General features: G+C 41.5%; 1 protein-coding gene across 2 annotated transcripts; it reads left to right on the forward strand.

Annotated features, from left to right (window-relative positions):
* Positions 1-163: 163 nt before the first annotated feature.
* On the forward strand, positions 164-27990 carry MTMR6 (myotubularin related protein 6). Of its 2 annotated transcripts, XM_061171243.1 has the most exons (14): positions 164-284; positions 11701-11817; positions 13580-13742; positions 15379-15536; positions 15750-15878; positions 17152-17286; positions 19439-19571; positions 20332-20441; positions 20844-20969; positions 23312-23361; positions 23805-24005; positions 24388-24519; positions 24607-24733; positions 26593-27990. In XM_061171243.1, the coding sequence occupies exons 1-14, from the start codon at positions 261-263 to the stop codon at positions 26851-26853; spliced, it is 1866 nt and encodes a 621-aa protein (XP_061027226.1). In that variant the 5' UTR covers positions 164-260; the 3' UTR covers positions 26854-27990. The 2 variants fall into 2 exon arrangements, with proteins under 2 accessions (XP_061027226.1, XP_061027227.1); XM_061171244.1 differs by lacking the exon at positions 23312-23361 and having other exon boundaries at positions 23932-24005.

Below are 27990 nucleotides of genomic sequence, written 5' to 3' on the forward strand. Positions count from 1 at the left end.
GGAGGCGCTGTGGTCCTCACGGCGGCCCCAGGCGATACCGTAGCCGCTCTCTCAGCGCCGCAGCCGCTCTGCCCACCGCGCCGCGCCCTCTCGGCGGCCCCGGTTTGCGGAAGTGTTTCCAGGAGACGGCGAGCGAGCTGCGCGTGCGCAGTGGGCGCGGCCGGCTGGAGGTGGTGACTGCCGGGTCAGGGGCGGCGCGGCCCGGGTCATCCGCTCTATGGTGCGCAGGTGCTGCGGCTGCCGGCGGACGCTTCCTCGGGATGGAGCACATCCGTACGACCAAGGTGGGTGCGCGGAGGGCCGCTCGCCGCGGGGCGGTTTGACTGGCGGGGGCGGCGGGGCGCGGCTGGCCGGCGGATGGGCCGGGGACGCGGGGCGGCCTGGGCGGGCGTGAGGCGGGGTTCTGGTCCGGCGTTGGGTGCGGAGGGTCTGGGGTCCGTTCCGTGGGGCCGGCGGCCGACCCCCAGCGCTGCGGCTTCCCGGGCGGAGTCGGGGCTGCTGCGGCCTGGTAGCCCGGAACACACCTGGGCGCCGGTGCACCTCCCTTGCTCGGGTCCTGCGGTCCCGGGTCACGGATGCTCGGTGCAGGCGTCGGGGGAGCTGGGACCGGCGCTCGGCTCCACCTCACTTCCCTGGGGATTTGGGGTTTGCGGCTCCGCTTCACACTTGGGTGTCTTTAGTGGCAAGTCAACTGGGCAGACGAGTTACGGAGGACGGCTGATGGAAATGCTTTCCAGCTGAGCTGATTAAATCCCGTGCTTCAGTTTTGTGTGTGAAAGGCATTTACTTTGAGAATAAACACATATTCTTATGATTCTGGTACCACTGTGAACACGGAAGGAAGTGACCTCAAAATATTGCCAAGTTACTTTACCGACGACATTGAAGTTCATCTTCCACTTTGGGAGGGCAGGAAACAAGTCGAGATCAGAAGAACTGAATAGCATGCTTTTAAGCTCCGCGCGGAGCCTAACAGAATCGGGACGAGGACCCACTGTGAACCTTAACTCTCCGGGTTTTGCTGAAACCGTCGGTCAGTTGCTGCCCATCCTCAAGTTATAGCTCATTTAGGGAAAGAGCAGACATCCGTCTTCTTCATTTGTTCCAGGGAAGACGTGAGATCTATGTCATTCAGATGTTTCACAAACTTTTTTAAGGTGGACATGGATATATATTAAAACTTTTTTTTTAACATGGCACGTACTATAGCTAATAAAATTAAAGATGCTAAAAAGTAACCCCATTTAAAAAGTGTCTCTTTGTGTCTTTAAGAGAAGAAAGGTAAAGTAACTCTAGAATTCAAGTTGCTGCCGCTTAAAGTTTGAAGATAGAAGGGTGATTAAGTAAATAACCAAACTAGTAGAAGGTGCAGAGGACTAGAGTAGGCATCAGATCAGGGTCTGGTCCTGGTTCCCGGGTTCCAGATGTCTTTGTACTATCTGTGCACACAGATAGGAGCTGTGTGCACGTGACTTCCTTCTGTGCCAAATTAAACCTCATCTTTGCACCTTTCATCATGCTTGCTACAGTGCAGAGCATGTAATAGGAAAACAGTAAAAGTGAACTGAGTTTAATCAGTTAGAACAAACCCCATTCCTTGGGATTGGTAAGAGGGAACGGAATGTTCGAAAATCTTTAGGCTCCCTTGGCTTATTTTAAGTCTTTCCACCTGAAATTTATGATGAGTATATATCTTTGTTTTTATTTCTATAGTCATAGCAGCCCTCCCTTATTCCCTTACAGTTCTTTCTGGTGACTTTCATTTGGCCTGATGTTCCTCTGTAACTACCAGTTGATGGACTTTTCTTTAGTTTTCTGATTTAGTCTTACCTTTTCACAGTGGGCCCATGCTGGTGGTTTAGTAAGGTCTTTTTATGATGTTTTTTTAAGGACTAAAAGATTTCTGACTAATTTCATATTAATTTTCTACTGTGCTCCTTTATTACTCTGGGTTATTTTTCTAGCATTAGACCACTCGTGCTCTCTTAAGTGGCTGTATGTAGACTGCAATTAAACAGATATTTACTAGGTACCTGTTATGTGTCAGGCACTTTACAGACACTGTACAGGCACACAGCAGTGAGCAGGACAGGCATGGCCCTCACAATGCATTCTGAGAATTGTTGTGTAGACTATAATATTTTCCTAAATTATAGCTTATTTTTAAAAGATTGATTTGAACATAGCCAACTTTTTTGTTTCTATTATGCATAGCCTTCACCTGGACAGTTAATTTGTTGCAAAAGTAATTGTATTTGAAAACGAAAAACGAATTTCTTTCAGTTTATTTAGCTGTTTTGAACTCTGTGCAGTTTAGTCACGATCAAGAATTGACTGTAAGTAGTGCTGCGTAACTAGTGACTTGTTCTGTGTTGTTCAGACCACTGTATTTGAAAAGTAATAATTGCCATTTATTGAGCAACTGTATGTCAGTATAGCCAACTCTACAGTATGATTTCACAATATTTACAGTTCACAAATATGTTAATTTATACAGAATTATCACTAATTTCTTAACGCTGCCAGTTGGGACATTATCTCCATTTACAGATGAGGAAATCGGCTTGAGTGCCCATTTAGCTCATGAGGGGATAGAGCCAAGATTTAAATCACGGTTTGTCTAACTCCATAGTCTACATAATGACTTTTCAATTATCTCTCTGCTTTCAGTCTGTTTTGTTCAAATGTATTAATATTAATTCAGAAATCTTAATAATAATTCTAAGAGCTTTTCCTTCCCCAAACCTCTTCTTGACATAAGTAAATCGTATTTATATGGTATTGTTTTTTTGTACTGTTTTTAGTCACTTTTAAAAATTATTGCTTACTAACCAGAGATATATCAGATCAAGTATTTTAGTTGACTACTAATTAAATGGCTTTATAGTTCTAAAATTCAGGAACAGATGTATCATCATGTTTTGGTCACATTTGGTTTACAACGGTACAGCGTCAATAAAGATGTCAAGTCTGAATTTGCAGTTTTGAAAGTGCATTTCCAGGCTATATGTATGAGCAGCGTAGCTGCTGCCTCTCACTTTGAGCTCTAACTTTGCCATAAGGAGTGAGTCTTGCCAAGAAACAGTGGGAGCTGTGTGTCTTCCTCCTTTCCCCGCCAGGCTCCGGTGCTTTGGCTGACATCATATGTTGATGCCGATGGTATTGTTCTGCTGTGAATGGAACTTTACAGAACGGAATGGAAGGATGTTTTCCTCAGCTATCCGTGTATGAAAGACTGCTTCCTAGGGCTGGTTTAAAGCATGGACTATCCCATGAAGATCTGACCCCATTGGGACTCAAATTGAGTTATTTCAAAAGTAATGCTCAGTTTGTTCCTGGCTTGCTCCCCCTTTTGTCGTTGGAGTGTGAGATCAGTCATACGTGTGTGTGTACAAATATATGTTATGTGTCATGAAGAGGGAGGGTGTGCAAAACTAAGAATGGATCAAGAACAAGGGGAAACCGATGATATTTTGTCTTTGAAATAAGAGCCAGCACACTTTCGGGAGCACCTGCACGCTCCCCACGCAGAGTGCTACGTTGACTGCCACTGATATTATCCCCTTGTACAGCTGGGAAGACTGACTCTTGCAGAGATCAAATGAAATTGCCTGTCCCGACTCAACCAGCTGGCTCCACCAAGGAAGAGGTGGAGCTGGGAACTTGAATCCAGGTCTGTGCTGTTCTCTTAGCTGTCACACTCTCCTGCGTCAGGTCAGGAGATTAGAGGAGGGAGGTGGGTTGGTGTGAGCAGGCAGGGAAGGGAGGGATGGACAAGCCCTGTGTCTAGCAGGTGGCTGATCACGAGGGTCTGGAGTCAGGGAGAAGGTGTGCCCCGGAGATGTAGGCTCGGGAGTTGCGGGCGTTTAGGGGATCACTGAGATTTTCCGTTGAGGGTGCGTTTATGCCGGGAGAGCGGGCAGAGACTGGAGAAGAGTGTGAAGGCCGAGCCCTGAGGATACTCATAAAGGGGCCAGGGAAGGAGTGTTAGGGACAGAGGGGAGAGGAGAGTCCCAGGTAGGCGGGCACAGCCCTGCCCGTTCTCATTTCCTTCTTTGCTTCCCCCTGCCCTCCTGCTCCTTCCTTTTCCCAGGGCCAGGCACTGTTCTGGGTACTGAGGAAATGGTGCTGAATCAACCGCAAAAATCCCTGCCCTTTGAAAACTCATTTTCTAGCTGGGGAAGACAAAACAATCAACAGAAGTAATGAGTCAGATATATACTCTGGTGGATGGTGGTAAATCCTGTGGAGGGTGCCGGGCCGGGCCTGGGAGAGGACAGCTGGAAAGAGGGGGTTAGGGACGCCCTTCCAGAGCTGGTGACCCCTGAGTGCAGCCCGTGCAGTGCCGCAGGAGAGCAGAGTAGGCCGGGGCTGGGAAGTGCCCCTGGGTTTCTGGTCTGTTCTGTTTGGTGATTTATGCAGCCAGACTCTGTCGTCGGTGCTGGGGAATACGTCAAAAAAAGGTAAAAATCCTCTGCCCTTTTGATGCTTACCTTCCACTTCACAAAGGCAACGTGACGCCCTTTCTTTTTTAAAATTTTATTATTTTCATTTATTTATTTAAATTGGAGTATGGTTGATTTACAGTGTCGTTTAGTTTCAGGTGTACAGCCCAGTGATTCAGTTATACATATGTGTATATAATATATATATGTATTCTTTTTCAGATCCTTTCCCCTTATAGATTATTATAAAATATTGAGTAGAGTTCCCTGTGCTGTACAGTAGGTCCTTGTTGGTTTTCCATTTTATATATAGTAGTGTGTACATGTTAATCCCAAACTTCTAATTTATCCGTCCCGATGCTCTTTCTTTCTGATAGCTAATTCCTGGCACGATGTCAGTGCTCTGAGTGTGGAATAATGATTCCAGGAGTCCCAGGTGGATGCCTGGCTATCAGGAGGGACCACGCGGAGCCAGAGAGGCCTTGCAGGGCGTTTCCTGCTTCGTTGGCCTCGGCCTGTAGCTGTAGAGTGGGTACATACAGCTGGTGGTCACAGAACTTTGGGGGAGGCCATTGGTCCCTTCTGTCCCAGAGGCCCGCTTATCCCTCTTAGGGGCAGATAGGTGTCTGAATTTTCAGAATGTGATTCTGTGTATGTGTGATTCCCTGTGCTTTTCACTTCCAGCTTTGTAGTCAGCTGAAATGTGAACTTGCCGTAGAGACCATTAGGCCACCTTTTATTGCAGGCCCAGAGTTGGCCACAGTTCCCCTAAATGGCCCATAAAGTGATGTGTTGGCATTTCCTCAGGGCTAGTGATGACAGAGAGAGGGTGGGGAGGGGAGGGGGGAGAGAGACACGTGCTGCCTCAATATCTGACTGAAAACACTTCAGGAAAACACTGGGAAAAATCTGTAGCGACATCTGTAAAGTACTTTCAGTTCCTCGGTGAAGGGGGGAAATAAGAAGCAGCTGGTGTTGAGAAACTGGCTAAGTCTGTGGTTGGAAACTTGTACGCTGATGATTTTAGCAAAGGAAAAGGTCCGATTTCTGTGTTCTTAAAATTTATCTTAGGATTTTCAGCCAAGAACAGAATAATCTGTGTTTTCTCAGAACATCTTTTATATTCTCCAGAACTTTAAGTAGTAAGTAAATGTTTTTGAATAATTTCAGATTTATTATCTGTCACATCCATATAGAGGTTGCCATATGGAAGGCGAAATGTAATGATTTTCTGTTATATGGCCTTGATTTGAGTATAATCCTCCATTTACTAAGGTCATGAATAATCCTCAAATTATTATAGTTGAGATAGACTCTCTTCCCCCTCACACCTGCATTTCCTTTGATCCTCTATCCTAGCGAATGGCCACCAGTGACAAGCTAACATCTTAAGAAGCCCCTGTTTCTCCTCCTTTACGTCTCACATCAGTTAGTGATTGTCCCCAGGTGGGCTTCCTCTTTATCCTTCAGGCCCGTGTCGCGTCTCTCCCAGGCACCCCTAGGTTATTTCATCAGCCTCTCACCTGGCTGCTGCGCTAGCAGACTCTTCCCAGCGCAGCGTCCTCTCCACGTTGCCATCGGAAAGATCTTCTTAAAACCCCCATCTGAGCACAGACTGCCCTGCTTACAATCCTCCACATGTGTCCTTTTACCTACCGCAGTTTCTCTACCTTTACAGGTGTTTCTTTTTCATCAGGTAAAATATTATGTCTCCCCTTTTACATTTTTCGTCCTGTATTGAGAGTTCTGTGTTTTCTCTGGATTAGTCAAGAAAATTTTGTTGATCTTTGCTTTTGACACTTACATTAGGAAAGCATAGGTTTTTCTGCCAATAGAGCACATTGGAATAGTGTGTTTGCTTTTGAAGTCCATGTACCTCTTCCTTCCTTTCTCTGTTTGAACTTAACTGGGCAGTAGTTTAATACAGAGGACTGGCAGGGCTCGACTTAGCTTATCAGCTTACTAACAATAGTAATTTTTTAAACATCTATTTGAGCACTTTATTGCTTGGGGTAAAGTACCTGACATTTATTATCCAGCCTTTCTGCAGCCCTTGAGGGTGAGATTATTGTCCTTATTCTACAGATAAAGAAAATGAGACCCAGACAGATTGACCTCCAGTTGATAGCCAGTATATTTTTGGGCGAATTAGCAAACTCTCTTTCTGTATATTTATGTGCATCTTCTTCCCAGGTTCTTCAAAGATGTGTGTGGGGTGTGTGCACGCACACGGAACGCAGTGGTGTATTTTAAACGGCCAAAGTTGTAAGAAGCTCTTTTAACGTATGGGAGGATGAGGCAAGCCGGAGCCTTAAATGTTTGGGGAGAGAGTGCAAAGATAGAGAAGGAACAGAACCTAATGTGAGTTAAGAGCAAGAGGGATTCATTTGGAGTTAACGTTAGAAGGAATATCAGGTGCACGAGAACAATCTGGTGAGTTTCCTAAAAATACAGATTCTTGGTCTCCATGTCCTGAGACGATTCTGTGGAGTGAGGTGGGAGGTGGGATTTGTACTTTTGTCAAGTTTCGGAGATGATTCAGATGAACAGCTAGGCTTTGAAACTTGTATGTTTAACCCAAATTAAAGCTCTAACCAAGGGAATTTCAGAAAATTTTGGATGTAGAAATTAGGAGGAATCAAGAAATAGGCTTAAAGCATTAGGAAGAGGATTATCAACCTGAATTTCCAATCTCGATAGACACCCAGCCAGAAAGAAGCATGTAGTATTGTACAGCCCTAGAGGAAGAAATGAGGAGTGGGGTAGAGGGCTGAGAGTCTACACTTTTATTTAAAAAAAAAGGAACTGTAAGTGTACGCTCTGTTAGTCATTTGTATACTTGCTTTAGATTTGTTCATTCCCAAGTTACGGAATGGGTGTCTACCGTTCACCGACTTTGTAGGGAAAAGGTGGCAGAGAGAAGTGAGGAACAGTATAATGTTATAAAGAACTCTATTTAATAAATGCCTTGATGACTTCAGCAAGAGAGACCACTGGTAAATTTCGGGCACCTTCTGTTTCTCCCCGTGGGGAATTTCTCTGTGGCAGTTCACCCTAGTTCAACAAACATTTCCTGTGTCCGGTGCTATGCTAGCCATTAGGTATTCAGACACAAATAAGAGACAGTTCTTGCCCTGGGACATGTTACAGCCTTGGTGGGAGCGATGGACCCTTGCACAGATACTTTCATTATAATGTGGGAACACTTGAATAATGGTGGATGGGGCAGAATTTAAAAATATTTAGGCCATGGGACGTCCTTGGTGGTACAGTGGTTAAGACTCCTCGCTTCCACTCGGGGTGCAGGCTCGATCCCTGGCTGGGGAACTAAGAACTAAGATTCCTCATGCCGCACAGCACAGCCAAAAAAAAAATATATATATATGTATATATGTGTATATATATATATGTATATTCAGTCCATAAAATTGGTAGGAGTTGGTGATTCACTGAATGTTAGGGGTCAAGAAGTCATAGGATGGATCCGAGGTTTCTAGCGTGGGTGACTGGGTGAGGATGGGGTAACATTAACTCAGATCAGAAATACAGCGTTAGGAACATATTTGTGCGAGGTCAGGGGAAATCCGTTTCGTTCTCAGCATGCTTAACATGCCCCTTAAGATGTCCAAGTAGAGCAGAGTAGAGCGGTGGGAATCAGACCTATGCTGTAGGGTTAGGACTGGGCTGTTCCACTTACCAGCTGATGCTAGCACGTTTCCCTAACCTACCTCTCAGTTTCCATGGGGATAGTAATAGTACTTACCACACGGGAGTTGTGAACATTAAAAAAAGTCACGTATGTTCATTTAAACACTTACTGTAGTACTGAGCATGTGATAAAACCTCAGTACTACGTCAGGAATTCTTGTTGTGTGTGTGTGCAGCAGACAGTGTGAACTCAGGAGAGATCAGAGCTGGACATTCAGTTTTGGGAGTCGTTAACATACAGACTACAACAGTGACAGTGGTTGAGATTGCCTATAGAAAATGTAGCCCTGGACTTCCCTGGTGGCGCAGTGGTTCAGAATCCGCCTGCCAATGCAGGGGACAGGGGTTCGAGCCCTGGTCTGGGAAGATCCCACATGCCACGGAGCAACTAAGCCCGTGCACCACAACTACTGAGCCTGCGCTCTAGAGCCCGTGAGCCATAACTACTGAGCCCACGTGCCACAACTACTGGAGCCCACGTGCCTAGAGCCCGTGCTCCACAACAAGAGAAGCCCCCGCTCACCGCAACTGGAGAAAGCCCGTGTGCAGCAACAAAGACACACGCAGCCAAAAATAAAAATAAATAAAATAGTTAAAAAAAAAGAAAAGAAAATGGAGCCCTGAAGAGTAATAGTAGCAAGTAGGGGGTGGGCAAGAGAGGGTCAAGATCCAAATGAAGAGGGTGTGATCGTTTTGCATGTAGAGAATCGTGTGTACACGGTTTTGTGCCTTGTAGAGAAATTATTATTTAAGGCTTGTGATTGGAGGACAACAAGAAATATTTATGATCTTTTTAAAATCCACAGATTTAAACCCTTCATGTGGACTTCTTTGTAAAAAACAAACTTACTGTTTAATTCAATGGTAATAAAATCAGCCCGCCACCCCCCGCCGGCCCGCCTTTGTAAACTACTTGTCAGTACACTTTTTTCTCTTCTCCGGGGGTATCTGAAGTGCTGCAGAGTGATGTTGGCACAGATTGTTTGCTTGAGTAGAGTTGATACCTTATGATAACCTTTATTTCCATATATATTCATCAGTTCTCTTTTCTCTAGAGCCGTTAACACTTTGTTTTAATTGCTGCAGGAAATAAGACAGGTGAGGTATATATTTCTGGTATCGCTGTTGGTTGGCTGGACTTTCCTTGCAGCCGAACCTCATACAGTTAACGAGTCAACAGTGGTTGATCCCATTGTTTTAACAGTGTTTTAAGTTTTGATGAGAAGTATGTGGTATAATAAAGTCAGATTTTTATTTAAGGAAGAAATGGTCCTGAGCAATGAAATAGATGTTGATTTCCAGTCTTCATTCAGGTTTGTAAGAAGGACGTTTTCCTGTTGTCTTAAAGGACAGTGTGTGATGATCTGACAGCTTTTGTCTCTCAAATCAGCTATCGGACTGGAGCTAGAATACATTAAGTTAGATCATGTCTCTAAGTTTCCAGAGGAAGGTGTTAAAACTCAATTCACTGCCCTACCCATGCAGATAAAGTTTTGTATCAAAACCAAATATTTTAATTTTACATTTAAATTTTAACTTATTTGAATGGGTACTGTTATAAGTAAAATAAACTATGACATTGAATTTCTTGGAGGAGGAGCTGATTAGCCTTTTATTTATTTATTTTTAATTTCTTTTAAATTTCTTATTTATTTTTGGCTGCGTTGGGTCTTCATTGCTGCGTGCAGGCTTTCTCTAGTTGCGGCGAGCGGGGGCTACTCTTGTTGCGGTGCGCGGGCTTCTTATTGCAGTGGCTTCTCTTGTTGCGGAGCACGGGCTCTAGCCGCGCGGGCTCAGTAGTTGTGGCTCACGGGCCCAGTTGCTCCGCGGCATGTGGGATCTACCCGGACCAGGGATCGAACCCGTGTCCCCTGCCTTGGCAAGTGGATTCTTAACCACTGCGCCACCAGGGAAGTCCCTGATTAGCCTTTTAAATGGTAGTTACTGATTATTTTGGAAATCATAATTTCATAATGAGGGCATTTTTTTCTTCAGTTTTAGTAAGAGAAAAGAAAATATATACAAGGTAAAAGCATAGAATTAATGAGATAATGGTTAGCTATGTGGTTTTGAAAACACACCATTTAAAGAACTGTCTACAACCTGCTGCTATAGCTGTGGATTAATGTTTTTAAGTTGGTAATGGTTATTTTACTCCCCCCCCCATAAGAATGAATAGTGATAAATACTGTCTTTTCAAAACAGTGGTCTCCTGCACATTCTTGGCCAACTCTAACCCCGCTCTCCAGTGGCACCCATGTGTGTGTGTGTGTGTGTGTCCGTGTGTGTCCGTCCGTGTCTGTGTATGTGTGTGTCCGTGTGTGTCCATGTATGTACTGTCAATAAAGATGTACTGTGTACCTCACTGCCTCAGCTGTAGAGGGCGAGGGAGCAACATGCAACATAACCTATGCAAGGGAGTCCAGAGCCAGGAAGAAATACAAACCTGACATTAGTAATTAATTAATTTCCTGAGAAGGCTTCCTGTTAAGAGACAGGACATAAGTGGGCCCTGAAGAATGCCTCTCACTTAGCTGAGCAGGAGAGACTGTTGGCAGGGAGAACGGGGTGAGTAAAAGCACAGAGCTGGACACAGAACAGTGTCCTGGGTGCAGAGGTGAGCAGAGTAAGTTGTAGGTTGCAACCTATTAACTGTTTGCTGATTGATTTTTTTCTGGCATTTTAGTTTCCTAACTCTAGATAATAACCTTATTTATTTCTTGACTTGCCAGCTTTAAATAAAAGGTATTGACTCTTGGATACAAAAAACGTTTTTGCTTATTTATACCATATCCTTGCTGTTCCCTTCCATATTTTTTTTTAAATAAATTCATTTACTTATTTATTTTATTTTTGGCTGCGTTGGGTCTTCGTTGCTGTGCGCAGGCTTTCTCTAGTTGCGGCGAGCGGGGGGCTACTCTTCATTGCAGTGCACGGGCTTCTCATTGCCGTGGCTTCTCTTGTTGCAGAGCACGGGCTCTAGGCGCACGGGCTAAGTCGTTGTGGCTCGCGGGCTCTAGAGGGCAGGCTCAGTAGTTGTAGCGCACGAGCTTGGTTGCTCCGCGGCATGTGGGATCTTCCCAGACCAGGGCTCGAACCCGTGTCCCCTGCATTGGCAGGCGGATTCTTAACCACTGCGCCACCAGGGAAGCCCATTCCCTTCCATATTTATGTTACCTTTTTTACAGAGTTCTTCTCTACTGGTTATATTTGTTACTGTAAATATTAATAATACTTATATTGTTGGTGGTTTATATGTTCCCCAAGATATGTGCAATTTAACTTTCAATCTTAAATAAACTCATGTTTTCGAACAGAAGGAGAAAACATTTTGAAAATGTACATTTAAATGCTGGGATAACAGAAAAAGAATTTATACGACTTTTTTTTTTTTTTTTTGGCCGTGCGGCATGTGGGATCTTAGTTCCCTGACCAGGGATCGAACCCACACCCCCTGCAGTGGAAGCATGGATTCTTAACCACTGGACTGCCGGGGAAGGCCCTATACGACTTTTGAAATGAGAAATAACACCTTTCTCTTTTTCAGGTTGAGCAAGTGAAATTACTTGACCGATTCAGTACAAGCAACAAGTCGTTAACAGGAACCCTGTATCTCACGGCCACACATCTGCTGTTTATAGACTCTCATCAGAAAGAAACCTGGGTAAGGAGGACCTCTGCTGTGCTGTTTACTGTAATTATATTATTGGACATGGTCTAGCTCATGTTTTATTTTGAATATGCACAAAAAATTGTAATCGTTGGCTATCTGTCTCAACCAAAAAATTTTCAAAGTCACATGTTCACACCTACCCTCCTGTTTTAGTAAGACAATGATGTCATGTGGAGTGGCATTCTTTCTCGGTGGTGAATTTTAAGCAAAGGCCAGAAATAACACTAGAAGTTCCTGGGTGAAGAGGTAGGAGCACTGCAGTGCTGTGTAAAGTTGGCTGGTGCATTGGAAGAGCCAAAAGAAGGCTGTTGTCACCAGAACTTAGGGATGTGGCGAGGGACCTGAAATGAGGCTAGGGAGGCGGGAAATAACATGACTAGGTGGCTTTTTTATTGTTTATTTATTTACTTTTATTTTTAATTTTATTTTTTTTAACATCTTTATTGGAGTATAATCGCTTTACAGTGGTGTGTTAGTTTCTGCTGTATAGCAAAGTGAATCAGCTATACATATACATATATCCCCATATCTCCTCCCTCTTGCATCTCCCTCCCACCCTCCCTATCCCACCCCTAGGTGGCTTTTTTATAATTGCTTTTTATTTTATTTTATTTTTATAAATAAAATTTTTTAAAAAGCATAAAAAAGAGCCATCTAGTCATGTTATTTCCCACTTCCCTAGCCTCAAGTATTATTGATTTACAATGTTGTATTAATTTCTGCTGTACAGCAAAGTGACTGAGTTACACACATATATATTCTTTTTCATATTCTTTTCCATTATGGTTTATCACAGGATATTGAATATAGTTCCCTGTGCTATGCAGTAGGACCTTGTTGTTTCTCCATCCTATATATACTAGTTTGCATCTACTAATCCCAAACTCCCACTCCTTCCCTCCCCCTCCCCCCTCCCCCCTCCCCCTTGGCAACCACAGGTCTGTTCTCTATGCCTGTGAGTCTGTTTCTGTTTTGTAGATATGTTGATTTGTATCATATTTTAGATTCTACATATAAGTGATATGTGATATATTTGTCTTTCTCTTTGTGACTTACTTTGCTTAGTATGATAATCTCTAGGTCCGTCCATGTTGCTGCAAATGACATTACTTCATTCTTTTTATGGCTGGATAATATTCCATTGTATATATGTACCACATCTTCTATGTCCATTCATATGTCAATGGGCATTTAGGTTGCTTCCATGACCTGGCTGTTGTAAATAGTGCTGCAGTGAACACTGGGGGGGCGTGTTACCTTTTTGAATTAGAGGTTTCATCTTTTCTGGGTATATGCCTAGGGGTGGGATTGCTGGATCATATGATAACTATTTAATTGTTTTTTGATGGTCACTCCTCTGCCTTGTAGAAAATGGCTTAGAGAGGGTCAAGAGTAGGTGTGGAGAGAACATTCAGGAGGCTTTTTACAGTAATTCAGGTGGGAAACAGTGGGGACATTGCAACTAGGGCCGTGACAGTGGAGATGGAGAGAAGGAGACAGGGTGCAGAGGTATTTAGGAGATGCCGTTCTTGGGGTCTGATGGTGTGTGGAACACATGCAGCGATGGGGGAGTATCAGGGTGTGTTTCCGGCTTGGGCATTTGGTCATTTAAAAGTTTAAGTTTGAGTGTGTAGTGTATAACCTTTGAGACTTTATTTGAAGAAGGCGTTTCTAACATTTATGCACTCTGGGAAGCGAGTAAGATACTTAGTGCTTGTTTATGATGACGGTCAAACGTTTTCTCATGCTGTAGCTACTGCACCACCATATTGCCTTGGTGGAGAAACTAGCTCTCACGACTTCTGGATGCCCTCTTGTGATCCAGTGCAAGAACTTCCGGATTGTGCATTTCATCGTTCCCAGAGAAAGAGACTGCCATGATATTTACAACTCTTTGCTACAGCTGTCAAAACAAGGTACTGTTCTTCAGGACCAAAGCTTACTTGCTCAAATGAGATGGATTATCTAAGATACTTTTAAAATATCTCATTATTGTTATTTTGTACTTTAAGTACTCTTAAGTCAAGGTCTTGTGCACTCTGTTCCAAAAAGTTTGGCCTAGAAATAATGAGAAACTTCTAATCTGAATTATAAGAAGAAGGGATAATAATAAGGAAAGAGGGCTTCCCTGGTGGCGCAGTGGTTGAGAATCTGCCTGCCAATGCAGGGGACACGGGTTCGAGCCCTGGTCTGGGAAGATCCCACATGCCGTGGAGCAACTGGGCCCGTGAGCCACAACTGCTGAGCCTGCGCGTCTGGAGCCTGTGCTCCGCAACGGGAGAGGCCGAGACCGTGAGAGGCCCGCGCACCGCGATGAAGAGTGGCCCCCGCTCGCTGCAACTGGAGAAAGCCCTCGCACAGAAACGCAGACCCAACACAGCCAAAAATAAATATAAATAAATAAATAAATTTATTAAAAAAAAAAAAGCCAACAGTTTGGGTAAAAATGAGTGGGATCTTCTAAAAACAAATAAATAAATAATAAGGAAAGAAAGGATAATAAGAAGGAAAGAGCAAAACGTTTATAGTAGTACAGACTTGAAAAACCATAGATTGATGTGGATGTCTTTAAAGTTGATGACTAGCAGCACAGCTTTTTTTTTTTTTTTAAGTGGTATCCCACAGCTGAGAGCAATGACTTGGAAATTGATTCCTGAGCGAGAAGTCAAGGACGGACGGTCAGGCTCCTCTGGTAGCAGTGGGGCTAGTGCGTTTCGTCCGAGGGAGTGGAGCCTAGGGGGTGCACAGAGGGAAGAGAGGGTGAGCCCTGCTTCAGCGGAGGTGGCAGTGAGGGCGACATGGCCCTAGAGAGGGATCGCATCGCTGCTCACGCCCCTGGGATCTTACGCCCCTACGCCGACGTGCCGGACTCCACAGCGCTCTCTGGAGGCAAAGCGCACCGGTTCCTGAGTGTTCCTTTGTGTTGAACACCTGAGTCGCAGTGGTCTGGGAGCAGGTCCACGCGGACTCTGCTCTCCTAACCCTGGAAGCCTGTGCTGTTGGTCCCACTGTCCCCAGGGCAGCCTTTACAGCGGGGATGGTTCTGTGACTTTGGAGCTTGGCCTTGTTCAGAAGCGGGTGCTCTCTGGAGCTCTGAGCAGCCTTTGACGATTTTGGTCCACACTGTCCTGTGGGGGTGTATATGCAATCTCAGGTTCTGTATGCCGCCTCTAGCTTTCCATTAAAGCGGTGGGCTTCCATTTTACATCTCATTTGGGAAAAGTGGTGGGTGGGAAGTGTCTACTTGTATCTTTAAAATTTTACTTTTAAGAAAAGGAAATATTGCAGTAGAGTATTTAATGTATGAGTCTGTACTGTTTACTAGCTTTTGCTGATGGCGTAAATTGAATCTCAGATCAGTATGTGTACCTTTAGGTATAATCATCTGCATCAAAGAACTGAGAAAATATTAAGTTCAAGTATATTCAGGTATTAGCTATCTATTTGAAGATTTTTTTAAATGGAGGGATAAAACTGAAAAATTTCTTTCATTTGTAGTGTATTAAGTCCTATAAATTGCATTTTGACATTCATGTGTTTTATATACCATAGCAAAATATGAAGATCTCTATGCATTCTCTTATAATCCCAAACAAAATGATTCAGAAAGGCTACGAGGTTGGCAGCTCGTTGACCTCGCTGAGGAGTATAAGAGGATGGGCTTGCCGAATTCCAACTGGCAGCTGTCCGACGCCAACCGAGACTACAAGGTAAGGGGCTCAGAAAACGTTGTCACCTGTTGGAGGGGCTCAGAAAACGTACTGGAGGGGAGGGTCAGAGACCGTCATAGCAGCGACTTGTCTGTGTACTGCCAAGTACTGTTCTTGCATTTAATAAGTTTTAGAGGTTTTTAAAGGTGATTTTTAACCTCTTGGTTTTTGAACTATGAGTAGAATGGTTATATTTTATTTGATTTTTTACAGATTTGTGAAACTTATCCCAGAGAACTTTATGTTCCCCGAATAGCAAGCAAACCAATAATTGTTGGTAGTTCCAAGTTCCGGAGCAAGGGAAGGTTCCCAGTTCTTTCCTACTATCATCAAAATAAGGAGGTAGGAAGCTGTCTTTTGATTTTACAAATGGAGTGTAACCCCTCTTCAGATTGTGTCCAAAAGAACACTCATTTTTACATTTAGAGGTCATTGTTACAGTGTTGCCGATAGAGAAATGCTGGCTTTTCCCTTGATTACATTTTTGAAATTTTAAAACAAAATTATCTGAAACACAGAAACTTTCATACTTGTCATCTTCCTCCCCTCCCTCTCATCCTTTCCTTCCTTCCTTCCTTCTAGTAGTGACTTGAAAATAACAGGATTTGTGAACAGATAGATTCTTCTTCCTTTCCCGTGGTTCTGTTTTGATCCTGCTTGTTTTGGGGGAAACCAGATAGTTTTGAAAAGCCAACTATTGAGAAAAGGGAGAGAGCCAAGGGTGTTTCAGGCTCCCGTTTTAATAGTCAGCTCTTCATATCAGAAGGATTTTTGCTGTATGAAGAGGTGGAGGAGTCTTCACTGAGATGCGGTAATTGGGCTTGCCCGTCCCGGTACAATTTACCTTTGTGGTCTCCGCAGAAGGCCAGGAGGTACTGCAGATTTAATGCCTTATACGCATGGGATCCTCATATAACTTTATAAGGTAGTCTCTGGGTATTCCCTGTACCTTTCAAATGGGGAAGCTGTGGTTCAGAGAGGGCGAGTCATTTTCCTGTCCTTACAGCTGGTAACTTGAGGGATGGATGCCAGTTCTGACTTGCAGTCTTTTGTGACCTGATTTTTTTCCTTGAGAAGGTTTTAGAATTTTCTTTTCCCCCAGTGTCCTGCAATTTCACAGTGATTTCAGGCCTTGGCATGTTGTTTTAAATTCTACCTGGAAACTCAGGACTCAGTTTTGGGAAATTGCCCCTCTATTTCTTTGGTAGCTTCCTCTCTTGTGTTAATTTTCTTTGTACTTTTGTGTGTATATGTTGACAAGTGGGCTTCCTAGCATAAACTTTCTATGCTAGGAAGTTAATACCCTCTAATTTCTCTCCTCTTTATCTCATTCTAGAAGATTCCCTCAACCTTATCTCCAATCCATCTCCCAGCTCCTTTATTTTTGCTATAGCGTTTTTTGTTGTTTTTTGTTTTGGTTTTGGTTTCTGTTTTTGTTTTGTTTTTGTTTTTGTTTTTTTGCCTGTGCTGTGAGGCATGCGGGATCTTAGTTCCCCGACTTTTAAATAGATTGCACATTTGATTTTAACTGTGGGTTTTTTTCCTTTAAGCATGTCTTTGAGGCGTGTTTTAGACGTCTTTGGATAATCTGTTTCCTCTCTTTTTTTAAAACTAGGCTGCCATTTGTCGATGTAGTCAACCACTGTCAGGGTTCAGTGCCCGGTGCCTGGAGGATGAACACTTGCTTCAGGCCATCAGCAAAGCCAACCCAGCCAACCGCTACATGTATGTCATGGACACCAGGCCCAGAGTATGTGTCTTAAAGTCTAGTATGGTCTGGCCGTTCACTTGTCTCTGCTAATTCAGTCAGTGGGAACGGATCACTTCGTCCATATTTAACATATCTGAATCCTAGTTGTAAATTAACCGAGGCTAATGATACTAAGGAAATCAATCTTTTAAAGGATACCAACTTAGGAGACCCATTTCCCAATAACCCAGGTGGTGATTTCTTGCGTCTTCTGATACATACACAAATTTAGGAAACCTGAATTTTATATTGGGAGCTCTAGATGATATGTAAGCCTTATGTTATTGTGAAGAAATACTGAATAGTGTGTGTTGTGAAAATTAGAAATTCCTATTACATTTTTTGGTGGAATTTTTAATTGGCAAAACGCTGTTAAAATAATGGACTGTAATTTGGAATATCCAAGAAAATAAGGAAAATAGATAGTGAGCTAACTTACGAAATATTGAACTAGGGAATTATAAATAGTGAACAGTAAATAGTTGTTCTGCTTGGTATCTATAATGTCAGGATAAATTTTTATCATTGGAACAAATGTTAGAATCCCTTTTTCTTTTTGTAAACACAGTGAAACAACCAGTTCGTGTAAGATACTGAAACTAAAGTAATTAAAATCCTCAATGGTAATAGCTAACATTACTTTTAATTTTTATTATAGCATCGCATGCAGAGCTGGTGGGCTACACAAAAGGACATTGGCAGAATTATAGTGAGAATTTCTTCAAAAATCTGGAATGATAAGAAAATAAGAGAAAGCGATGGGAAAAAGCGAGTGAGCGATATAGAACACAATTTTAGGCAGCTTTGTTGAAAGGAATGGTAGTTGTTTTAGAAGTAATTCTCATCATTATGCAATTTCACAAAAGATAATGGAGAAAACAGAAGATAAGATTAATTTGCATAAATTAAGAAGTATTAAAAATTAGAAATTGATAATTTGATATTCTTTTGTTTTAAAAAAAGACTTTCTTAGAATTCAAGGGTGTTGGTGATGCCTCTTGTAAGAAAAATTTTAGTTTACTTCCTTGTATAATCTGGGTGGGTTAATTGCTTAGAGCTATTTTTAGGTAATACTAGATAAAAAAAGAGATTGTAATGTAAGACTTTCTGAACATGAGGTCTGAGGGTGATTTGTTTGTCAGGCCCTCATATCTCTTACTTATATAATTGACTCCTACACAGAAAATAGATCTTTCTTTGATTGGTTCGTTTTACTAGTTAAACTTAAACTCAAGTGGTAATAATGTGGAAGCATTTAAACACCTAACTCTTGCCTTAGCCACCACAGGTGCTGAATGACCAGTGGGTCAGTAGACACAATTTAACTATACTTCTTACCAACCTGGGCCCCAATCCACTGCATGAAAAGCAACTTTTTCTTCCAACTTAGGTTCTGTTTCATCCAAGTTCTTAAGACTGCTTAGCAAATTATCATGACGTACCATATGAAATCCTAGTCTGAAAGAATTAAACATGCCAAATCTTAACCTCTGATAGCATTTGATCTAATAACCAAAGACCGTGGGCCTATAGGCAGTCTTCTCTCCCTAGAAACTGGGCTATTTTTGGCCCAATTCTTGGAGATGTATCAGGCTAGCTCATCATATGCTGTGTCATATACGGTGTGGGCTTCCAGTAACCTTGAATATGGAGGACCTGGAACAATCCGATGCATGTTTCAGATGTGATTTTTCAGGGTCCCTGTGGCTTTCTGAATGATCAAGTGCTCCAGGCTTGTTCTGAAGTGAATCTTCTAAGTTCATTCTGTAAAAACTCCCCAGCTCTGCTCAACACTGAATCATATAGGGTTTGGACAGGAGACATTTCTTTCTTTTTTTGAATTTTAAAATATTACAAACATATGGAAAACTGACTAAATACATACGTGAATTAGATTCATGAATTATATGTGGGGAACTTCTTATCTGATTCTTATATAGCAATCATTTTGTTACTTTATAGGATCCTTCTGTACTATGAATAACATATATGACACTTTTCACTTATTAAAAAATGATAGTATATTCAGTTTTGATGAGTTCCTTTAAACTCTGCTAGCTAAATTGTGGTTTATTTAGTGTTTTCATGATATTTTGGTAAACTAAAAGATAAAAGCAATTTGTCTCTAAATTTCTAAAATTTAAAATTTTAGCTGAATGCATTGGCCAACAGAGCAGCTGGAAAAGGTTATGAAAATGAAGACAACTATTCTAATATTAGATTTCAGTTTGTTGGAATTGAAAATATTCATGTCATGCGGTCCAGCCTTCAGAAATTATTGGAAGGTATGATTATTGCTTACCTTCTAGGCAGCTTTGTCCCATAGAAATGTAATGCTAGTCACATTATAAAATTTAAAATTATATAATTAAAAATTTTCTAGTAGTCACGTTCAGAAGAGTAAAAAACAGTTGAAATTAATTTTAATAATATACTTAACCTAATATATTAAAAACATGCTAACATGTAATCAGCATAAAAAATTAGTAATGATATATTTTACTTCTTTTCCTTTAAGTCCTAGAAATTGGCTAGTGTGTCTCTTATACTTACATCTTTCTGTGGACTACCCACATTTCAAGTGTTTAATAGCTGTATTTCAGTAGCGGCTACTATATTTATTAGACAGTATAATTCTAATGGTTTTACAAAAAATTGCTATTGTTAGATATTCTTGATTAGTCAGTATAGTGAAGATTAATTTATGACAGTGTTCCATTTAAATATTAAGCTATCTTTCCAGTCTTGGTGTGGAATTTAAAAAACTGAAATCTCAGACTATTTTTAATTACACATTTGTGTTGAAAATTTTTTTAAAAAGGGTATTGGAGCAATTTTTTTTTTTTTTTTTAAGCACGAGGAATGACAGAAAAATGTACCTAAAACTCCATTATTGAGCTTTTAATAGCATGTGTTCATGTATAAAGAGTCTTGCCTGTTTATTTTGTCCTCTTCTCTTCTCCCCCACCTCGCTCCCCTAGGGGTCTCTTGAATAGAAGTGGGCACTCAAGCTCCTTTCTAACTGAAATGTCTTTCCCCTTGCAGTCAACGGTACCAAAGGGCTTTCCGTCAGTGATTTCTACTCGGGTCTGGAGAACGCAGGATGGCTGCGCCATATCAAAGCCGTTATGGACGCTGCAATCTTCTTAGCCAAAGTAACCCTTCTTCACTCATGTTTGATCTGGGCTTTCACTGGTTGGGAAGGAATGGATTTATTCTGTTGGGTGCTGGTATCCTTTCCTGCCAGATAACTTTTATTATGTTTTACCTCTTTAATGAGGTTCACTTTAATTTGAACTTTAAAAATATCATGTAGCACTTAATGTAGGAACTTCAAAAGAAATTCCCCGACACACTGAAACAGCATTTTTGTCTGTGCTTTTCGTTTTGTGTTTTGTCCGGTTCCTTGGAGATTATGCTGTGACAACATAATCATTGCAATCCTAGCTCTTCTTTATAATGCAATACCTGCCACTTTGGTTTTTGAGTAAGTAGCACTTACTGATTTACCTAAAAAGGATTTTGCTAGAATCGAAGTGTGTGGTCTTTCTTTTCAGGCAATAATGGTTGAAAATGCGAGTGTGTTGGTACATTGCTCTGATGGCTGGGACAGGACTTCCCAGGTCTGTTCCCTGGGCTCTCTCTTATTGGATCCCTACTACAGGACAATCAGAGGATTCATGGTAAGGACTTGTTTGGCCAGACCACTGGTCTCAAATAGGAGTGATTTTGTCCCCCCCAGGAGTCATCTTGATTGTTACAACTAAAGGAAAGGGTGTACCTGGGATCCAGCTGGTGGAGGCCCAGCTGCTAATAACCTGTAATTCACAGGACAGTCCCTACGACAGAGGATTACCTGGCCCAAAATGTCAGTACTGCTGAGGTTGAGAAACTCTGAGTTAGATTAATTTCCACTTGTGCCATCTCTTTGACAAAAAGTTTTAGATTAAAAGGGTTTTTTCCCCCGTAAAATGTTGCAATAGAAATATTCAGTATTTCTCCCTCATTTTTATCTAACAAATGTAAATAATGTAGTAAGACAAGACATAGATAAGAGTACTAATAAATTATATTCTAGAGGAAACTTTCGATTTAAGACACCTTCACTTGTTAATTGTAACTACACTTTAGGGAGCATGTTTTGAGTCTGAAGATGAATTTTCTAGTTGAGCAGATTTCCTGCTTTGTGGCGCTAAAGCCCGGGCTCCTGGGTTTTGTGTGCTTTTTAATGCATGAGCATGATCAGATTAACTCCTGTTTTCACAATTTATGTTTTAACTCAGGGCAGGTAAAATAAATGAAGAGCTGGTAGGCAGTTTTTATTAGTTGAGAATTATGAAAGACAGTGTTGTCTTAAAGCAGGGGAAGGTTTAACACAGCCAGACCCCTTTCAGCACCATTGTTTTCGTGGTGCCAGCATGTTGCATCTGGGACAGGCCAAATGCAAGGGCTTCTAATAAAGTAAGTTTCCGCTTGCTTTGAGCGTGTGAGATAGGGGTGTTCCCTTGGCCGCGTTTGGCTTTCACTGTCTGCCGGGCGTCCAGATGAAAGCGTGCGGTAAGTGACCGGCGACCATGTGGGAGCCTCCCAGGCTAGAGGAACGGGGAGGACTAAAGCGTGGCTCCTGCAGGTGACTGCAGCCGGCGGGGATGGGTAGGGTGCAGGCTGTGCGAGGGGTGAGGCTGGCGCAGAAGAGCGGGGTGGGCTGGGGCCCGAGGAGAAGTCTGGCAGGCACCTGGACGTCCCCGTGCTGGGCGGTGAGAGCCAGCAACAGGCTTTAAACGTGGGAAACGGGGACATGCTCAGAGCGCATCTTTTTAAAAAGATGGTGTCTGGAAGGCAGAGGGGTGGGAATGGAGGCTGGGAGACCCGTGCAGAAGCCGTTAGGATGACTTAGGAGAGAAAAGAGGGCCAGAAGTAAGGCAGTGCCACGCGGATGGAGGAGTGGGTGACGGGCCCCCTCCAGGGAGGGCGAGACAGCGGAGTAAGAGTTGTTCACGGACTGGGTGTGGGAGGAGGAGAAGAGACCTCTTGTCGGAGTGCTTCCAGGCTCGGGGCTCAGTCGCTTCCAGGCTCGGGGCTCAGTCGCCAGGACGAACTGTGCTGAGAGAAGCGGCGGAGCGAGTTTAGTGAGAACGGTGTTGAGTTAAGCTTCGGACGTGGGTGTGTGGAAGGATGGCAGAGGGCCCACGGTAGAAGCCGAGGCTACAGCCCAGACCACGTGCCCGAGGTTGCCGGGTGGGGAAGTGGGGAAGCTGGGATTTGAGCCCGTGCAGTGTGACTCCAGAATCTGCATCTTTACCCACACGTGCCACGGCCTTCCGGAGAGATTTAAGACAAAGAGGAGCTACAAGTGGCAATTTTGACATTGAAAAGAATGTACTTGGTGATTACATAATGAAATTAGAAAGTATAGTAAATACTAGGAAGATAATGTTGTTTAGATTAGACCGAAAATAATTAGAAACCTATTATTTCAGTAGAGTTGTAACAGAAAACAGAGTGCACTCAGGAGGTTGCATATCAACATTTGAATTTGAATATAAACTTTTCATTGGTTTCTTTACCATCCTTCTTTTTTAAAGTATTACAGAAGTAACGTACAAGTAAGCCAAAAGGTTTAAACATCCACCCCAGTTTGCCACCCAGTAACCACTGGTAACCTTCTGATTTGCATTTTCCTAACCTTTTTTCTGTGCATATATCATCATACATACAAAAAATGTAAATGCAGTAGTGTTTTATAACATGCGCTTTTCACTTAGAATGTAATAAATGCAACTGAAGTAAATTTAAGTCACAAGACTACTGTATTTCTTTTTATGTATCATTTTCACTCCTTGTTAAGCCGACCTCTAACCCAGGTTCTTGCTGTCTTTTGCCTGTAATTTTAAAAATTTCGTTTTGTTTGCCACCGTAAGTTAAAAGTGTAAATGCTGTTTTAAAGATAATAGGATTTAATCCATTCTAAACAAAAAAAGAATTGAAGGTGGTTACAAAATGGATTTTACTTTTTCTCATTAAGGTTTTAATAGAAAAAGATTGGATCTCCTTTGGACATAAATATTCGGATAGGTGAGTCACAGTTATACATTTAGGTACTTTGTAAAGTTAGTAGAACTAATTTAGAGTACCAGAATATTCCTGTTCTTCATGAACTCCCATGTCTGATGGGAGGTGAGAGTGGTGTTTTTTTGTATGAAGACCGATTTAATTCTTTTTCTGTCATTTTTTTCAAGTCTGATACTTTTGTTAATTTTCATAGCAGTTTATTACCTTCCTTTTTGTCTGCATTGTAGTAGTTAGAATGTAACAGACCCGTTAAAATTGTGGTTGAAAAACTCATAGGTGTAAATTGTTTCAATAAGAACATGACAGTTTTTTTTTTTTTAAATGCCAATGTAACAATGTTTTAGGATTTTTTTGGGGGGGGGGATATGTATTTAAATTTAACAATACCCAAACAGTTGACCTCTTTCAGTGGCACTTTCAAAAGCTTGTACTTTCTGGGGGGTTAGGTGTGGCCATTTGGATGGTGACCCAAAGGAAGTTTCACCGGTGTTTACTCAGTTCTTGGAATGTGTGTGGCATTTGACTGAACAGTTTCCACAAGCCTTCGAATTCAATGAAGCGTTTCTTCTTCAGATCCATGAACATATTCATTCATGCCAATTTGGAAACTTTATTGGAAATTGTCAGAAGGAAAGAGAAGAACTCAAGTAAGACAGTTGATTGAAATGGGCTTTCTTCTTTCCTATTTAGCTGAGGTCTAACATAAATCATAGTTGAACTTAAACTATCTTGACAGTATGATATAGAACTGAGTCTTATTGTCAAGATTTTATTGTCTGTTTTTCTGAAGCTGAGTACACTTTGAGTACCCCTCACACTCTCGGGTTAATAGTTAAAATTTGTTTTGAAGTGTAGCATACATACAGAAGAGTATGTATAGTGTAAGTGTGAAGAATTCAGAGGTGAGTCTAGACTGTGAATAGAAGCAAAAACTAAAACTTAAATCTACGTGGGAAATGACTGCCTGCTTTATAAAAGTGAGCATTAGCATTTCTGGGAAAGATCTTCCTGTTTTTCTCATCACATTAGGTTAAAGGAGAAGACTTACTCCCTGTGGCCGTTTCTTTTGCATGACCAGAAGAAGTACTTCAATCCTCTCTACAGTTCCACATCTCAGAAATTGGCAGTTTTGGAGCCAAATACAGTATCTTTCAATTTTAAGTAAGCTGGCATTATTGAAGTATTTATGCTCAGTTTTTCTCCAACACAATTTATTGAAGTATTTTTTTTTCTTTTTTTGTCACAAAGGTTTTGGAGAAACATGTACCACCAATTTGATCGAACATTGCATCCTAGGCAGTCTGTGTTTAATATAATTATGAATATGAACGAGCAAAATAAGCAGTTACAGAAAGATGTTAAAGACTTAGAATCTGTAAGTATCCAATGTAATATATTTGGAATATTAAATTAGTTTATTTCCTTTCTTGTGCTCTCAGTGTCAATGTAGTATACATATCAATAGAAATCTTGTAAGTACTCCTGCTTGCTTCAAAATCAGGTCTCCTCTGCTTTGAATAGGTTAGTTTAAATCGCTTTCTCTGAATTTTAAAACATATTGAACTATTTGAAGTATAATATATAGAAAAATAGAGATATAATAAATATCAGGGTATTCACCACCTAGCTTTGTGAGGTTTTAACATTTATGGTATTTGATTCAGACCTTTCATGTTTCTGTTTGAAGGAAAGACACACTATCGATCTATTTGCAGACCCTGTGAGCCCTACTGAGTCTTCCCCAGCTACACTTGCTGCGCTGAACTGGTGTTAGGCATTCCTGTGCATATTTTTATACTTCCTCTATATATATTTATATCCACAAACAATTTATAATATTGTTGCGTATGATTTGAAATATTTTTATTATATATTGAAAAAATACAAAAGAAAGTAGTTATGTATAAGGCGTAAAGGGCAACAAACAACACGAATGCCCAGGTACCCTTCACTCCGCTTAAGAAACCACGTTTTAAAACTATGCAAAGGCTGTCACACTGCCATGCTTCACTTTGCTCTACATTGTTTTGAAATTTATCCACGTTGATACACGTAGCTTTAATTCATCTGTTTTATCAGTAACTACTGTATCGTATTCTCCTGTGTGACTGTATCACTGTCCATCAATTCAGCTATGCTGGACATTTCAGTTTTTTGCAGTTTCGGATTTCCACGACGAGTGAAGTTGAATGACTTTTCATGCTTTTTGGCCACTTGGATTTCCCCTTTCTGCGAATGGCCTATTCAAACCATTTTTCTGTTGGCGTATTTGCCTTTTTCTTACTGATTTATAAGAATTCTTTATATACCACACACTAATTCTTATTTAGTTAAATGTATCACCAATGGCTTTGTCCAGTCTTTTCTTGTCTTTTCCATCTTCTTTATGGTATGTTTCATATAGATACTGTGAATTTTAATATAGTCAAATTGATCAGTCTTTATGTTTTATGCCTTTTTGTATATCTTGTTTAAGAAATCCTTCTCCACCCTAAGACGTTTCTTTACCATTATATGTAACAAAAAGACTCAGTAAGTACATGTTTTAAAAAATCCTGGCCAACTGTTATAACTCAGTGAGACTATCCTGTCTGCCTCTCAGACAGGAGTGTTGCTGGTCACCTCTCAGATAAGGAGGTCATGATTGCCTGAGTGACCTGTAGGAGAGGCAAGCCCAAGATATAGACGGTACAAGAAGGTTGTCTGGAGATCAGTCCAAGGATCTGGAGAGTGTGGAACTCTGCCAAAGAATCCTTTTAAAATCTGTTAAAATCAAAAAAATTCTGTTGTATTCTATAGCCTGTCGTGCTCACCTACCAAACCATTGTAGGAAAACCACATAAGAAAGCTCTTCAGGCCATCACACCTTCAACTAAATGAGTGTGTGTTTGTTACATTATACAGCTGTGATTTCAGGGTGACTGTCTCACATATATATTTCTTTCATTATAAAATGTTTACTTTTTATACTTTCTAGGAAATGTATGTGCTTTTCAAATATGAAGGCCTAGTGATCTTCTGTCAAATATGTTTTCCATCACAAAAGTTGTAAACAATTGGGATTCTCAACCATGTCTCACCTACACTAGATTTTAATTTTTTGAGATTTAATTTTGCATCGTACATAAAGAGAACATTTGCAAAAGCTTGATTTTTGTCGACTTTCATCTAGCATATATTGAACACGTAGCGAGTACAGTTTGTAATTTTTTTCAAATTTGGATTTGTTTCTAGCAAATTAAGCAACATAAAAATAAGCAGACAGATGGAGTTCTCACCAAGGAGTTGTTAAATTCCGTTCGTCCTGAATCACCTGCCCTCAAAACCTCCTTGTGTCTCAAGGAGCAGACTCCGCTGCCTGTGAAAGATGCTCTCCGAACTGTAGAGGGCAGCAGCCCCGCAGATAACCGCTACAGCGAGTACGCGGACGAGTTTTCCAAAGCGGAGCCTGCTGCGGTCAGCTCAGAGTATGGCGTGGCCAGAATGACGTGTTAGGCTCAGAGAGAGTTTCCTGGCTGCCTGCGGTGCGAGAAGTGGATTATCGTGAGGATGGTCTGTGTGTGTGACCCAAGGAATTTGCCTAATGATGATCTTAGAGTTTAGCAGTAGGTTGATAGTTGAAGTCAGGATGCTAACTGCTCTTGTGAGAGAAGGCAGTTTAGCTGCATTTCTAGCAGGAAGTGAATGACCTTCAGCTCTTTAAGAAGCAGGTGGTACTGGCCAGTTGACGCCAGATGCAGTTTGTACTGTACACTAGTGAACGGACATGTCTATGATTTACATGTTAATTGCAGCCAGACAGGAATAGCCTTCCATAAGTATAATTTGATTGCCAGAAAACAAAACTGACAAAGTGGTTCCTTACTTAATAATTGACATGGCATGTACTTTCAATTATGTAAGTATGTAACTATGAATATTTGCAAATTTTGCCTATTAGTGGTGTTTATTGTTGAAGTGCCATGAAAAATATTTCTAAGAAAGCCTTAAAATCTCAGTTTATTCATTACATTACTCTTCAGTTTTAGAGCCTAGAGCAAGATGGTTTGTTCTGTGTTTCCCTTGGTCAGTCCGGTTGTATTTGTGAGCAGCTGCTCTGGTCCCTGCAGGAGCTGCATGCTTCAGTGCCCCTGTGGAAACAAAACGGTGGTAGAAGGACACTGCCAAGCTCATGTTTGGCTGGTCCCACTTCCGTGGTCAAAATTAACGAAACTAACGGTTTTGTTCTGGTTACAATTTGTTTAGTGCTACATTTGACGACTTATTATTTACAACTTACATTGTTGATTTCTTGTATATGTGTAAGCACATTTGACTGTCTTTTAGGAATGGATTACTGCATCCTGTTGATTCTTATTTTGTGGCTGGCTTTATTCCTTTGATAACTATGTAAGTTTACGAAGCTAAAGCTCTAAACTGTTCTTAGAAGCAATGAATAGTACATATATGTATATTTTTAAACTGTTTTATCTCTCAATGAATTGTTCTTCCTAGAATAAACTTTCAATTTACCCAAGAATTTTTGGGTTCAAAAAAGGGAATACGGATAGTTTAGATTTTGCTTGGTTGCATGGATTTTTCTCTGTGAAACATTTTTTTCTTCTCTGTTAACATAGAAGAAAAAAGAAAAAA

Source organism: Eubalaena glacialis, chromosome 16, assembly GCF_028564815.1.
Source record: "Eubalaena glacialis isolate mEubGla1 chromosome 16, mEubGla1.1.hap2.+ XY, whole genome shotgun sequence".
NCBI lineage: Eukaryota > Metazoa > Chordata > Mammalia > Artiodactyla > Balaenidae > Eubalaena > Eubalaena glacialis.

Bases quoted from the DNA above. Each gene is read 5' to 3' on its own strand.
- MTMR6 (XM_061171243.1), top strand. From the start codon at position 261: ATGGAGCACATCCGTACGACCAAG. The intron at 15,537-15,749 runs GTAAGGGGCTCA...GATTTTTTACAG, and splicing joins ACGCCAACCGAGACTACAAG to ATTTGTGAAACTTATCCCAG. The intron at 19,572-20,331 runs GTATGATTATTG...TTCCCCTTGCAG, and splicing joins CCTTCAGAAATTATTGGAAG to TCAACGGTACCAAAGGGCTT.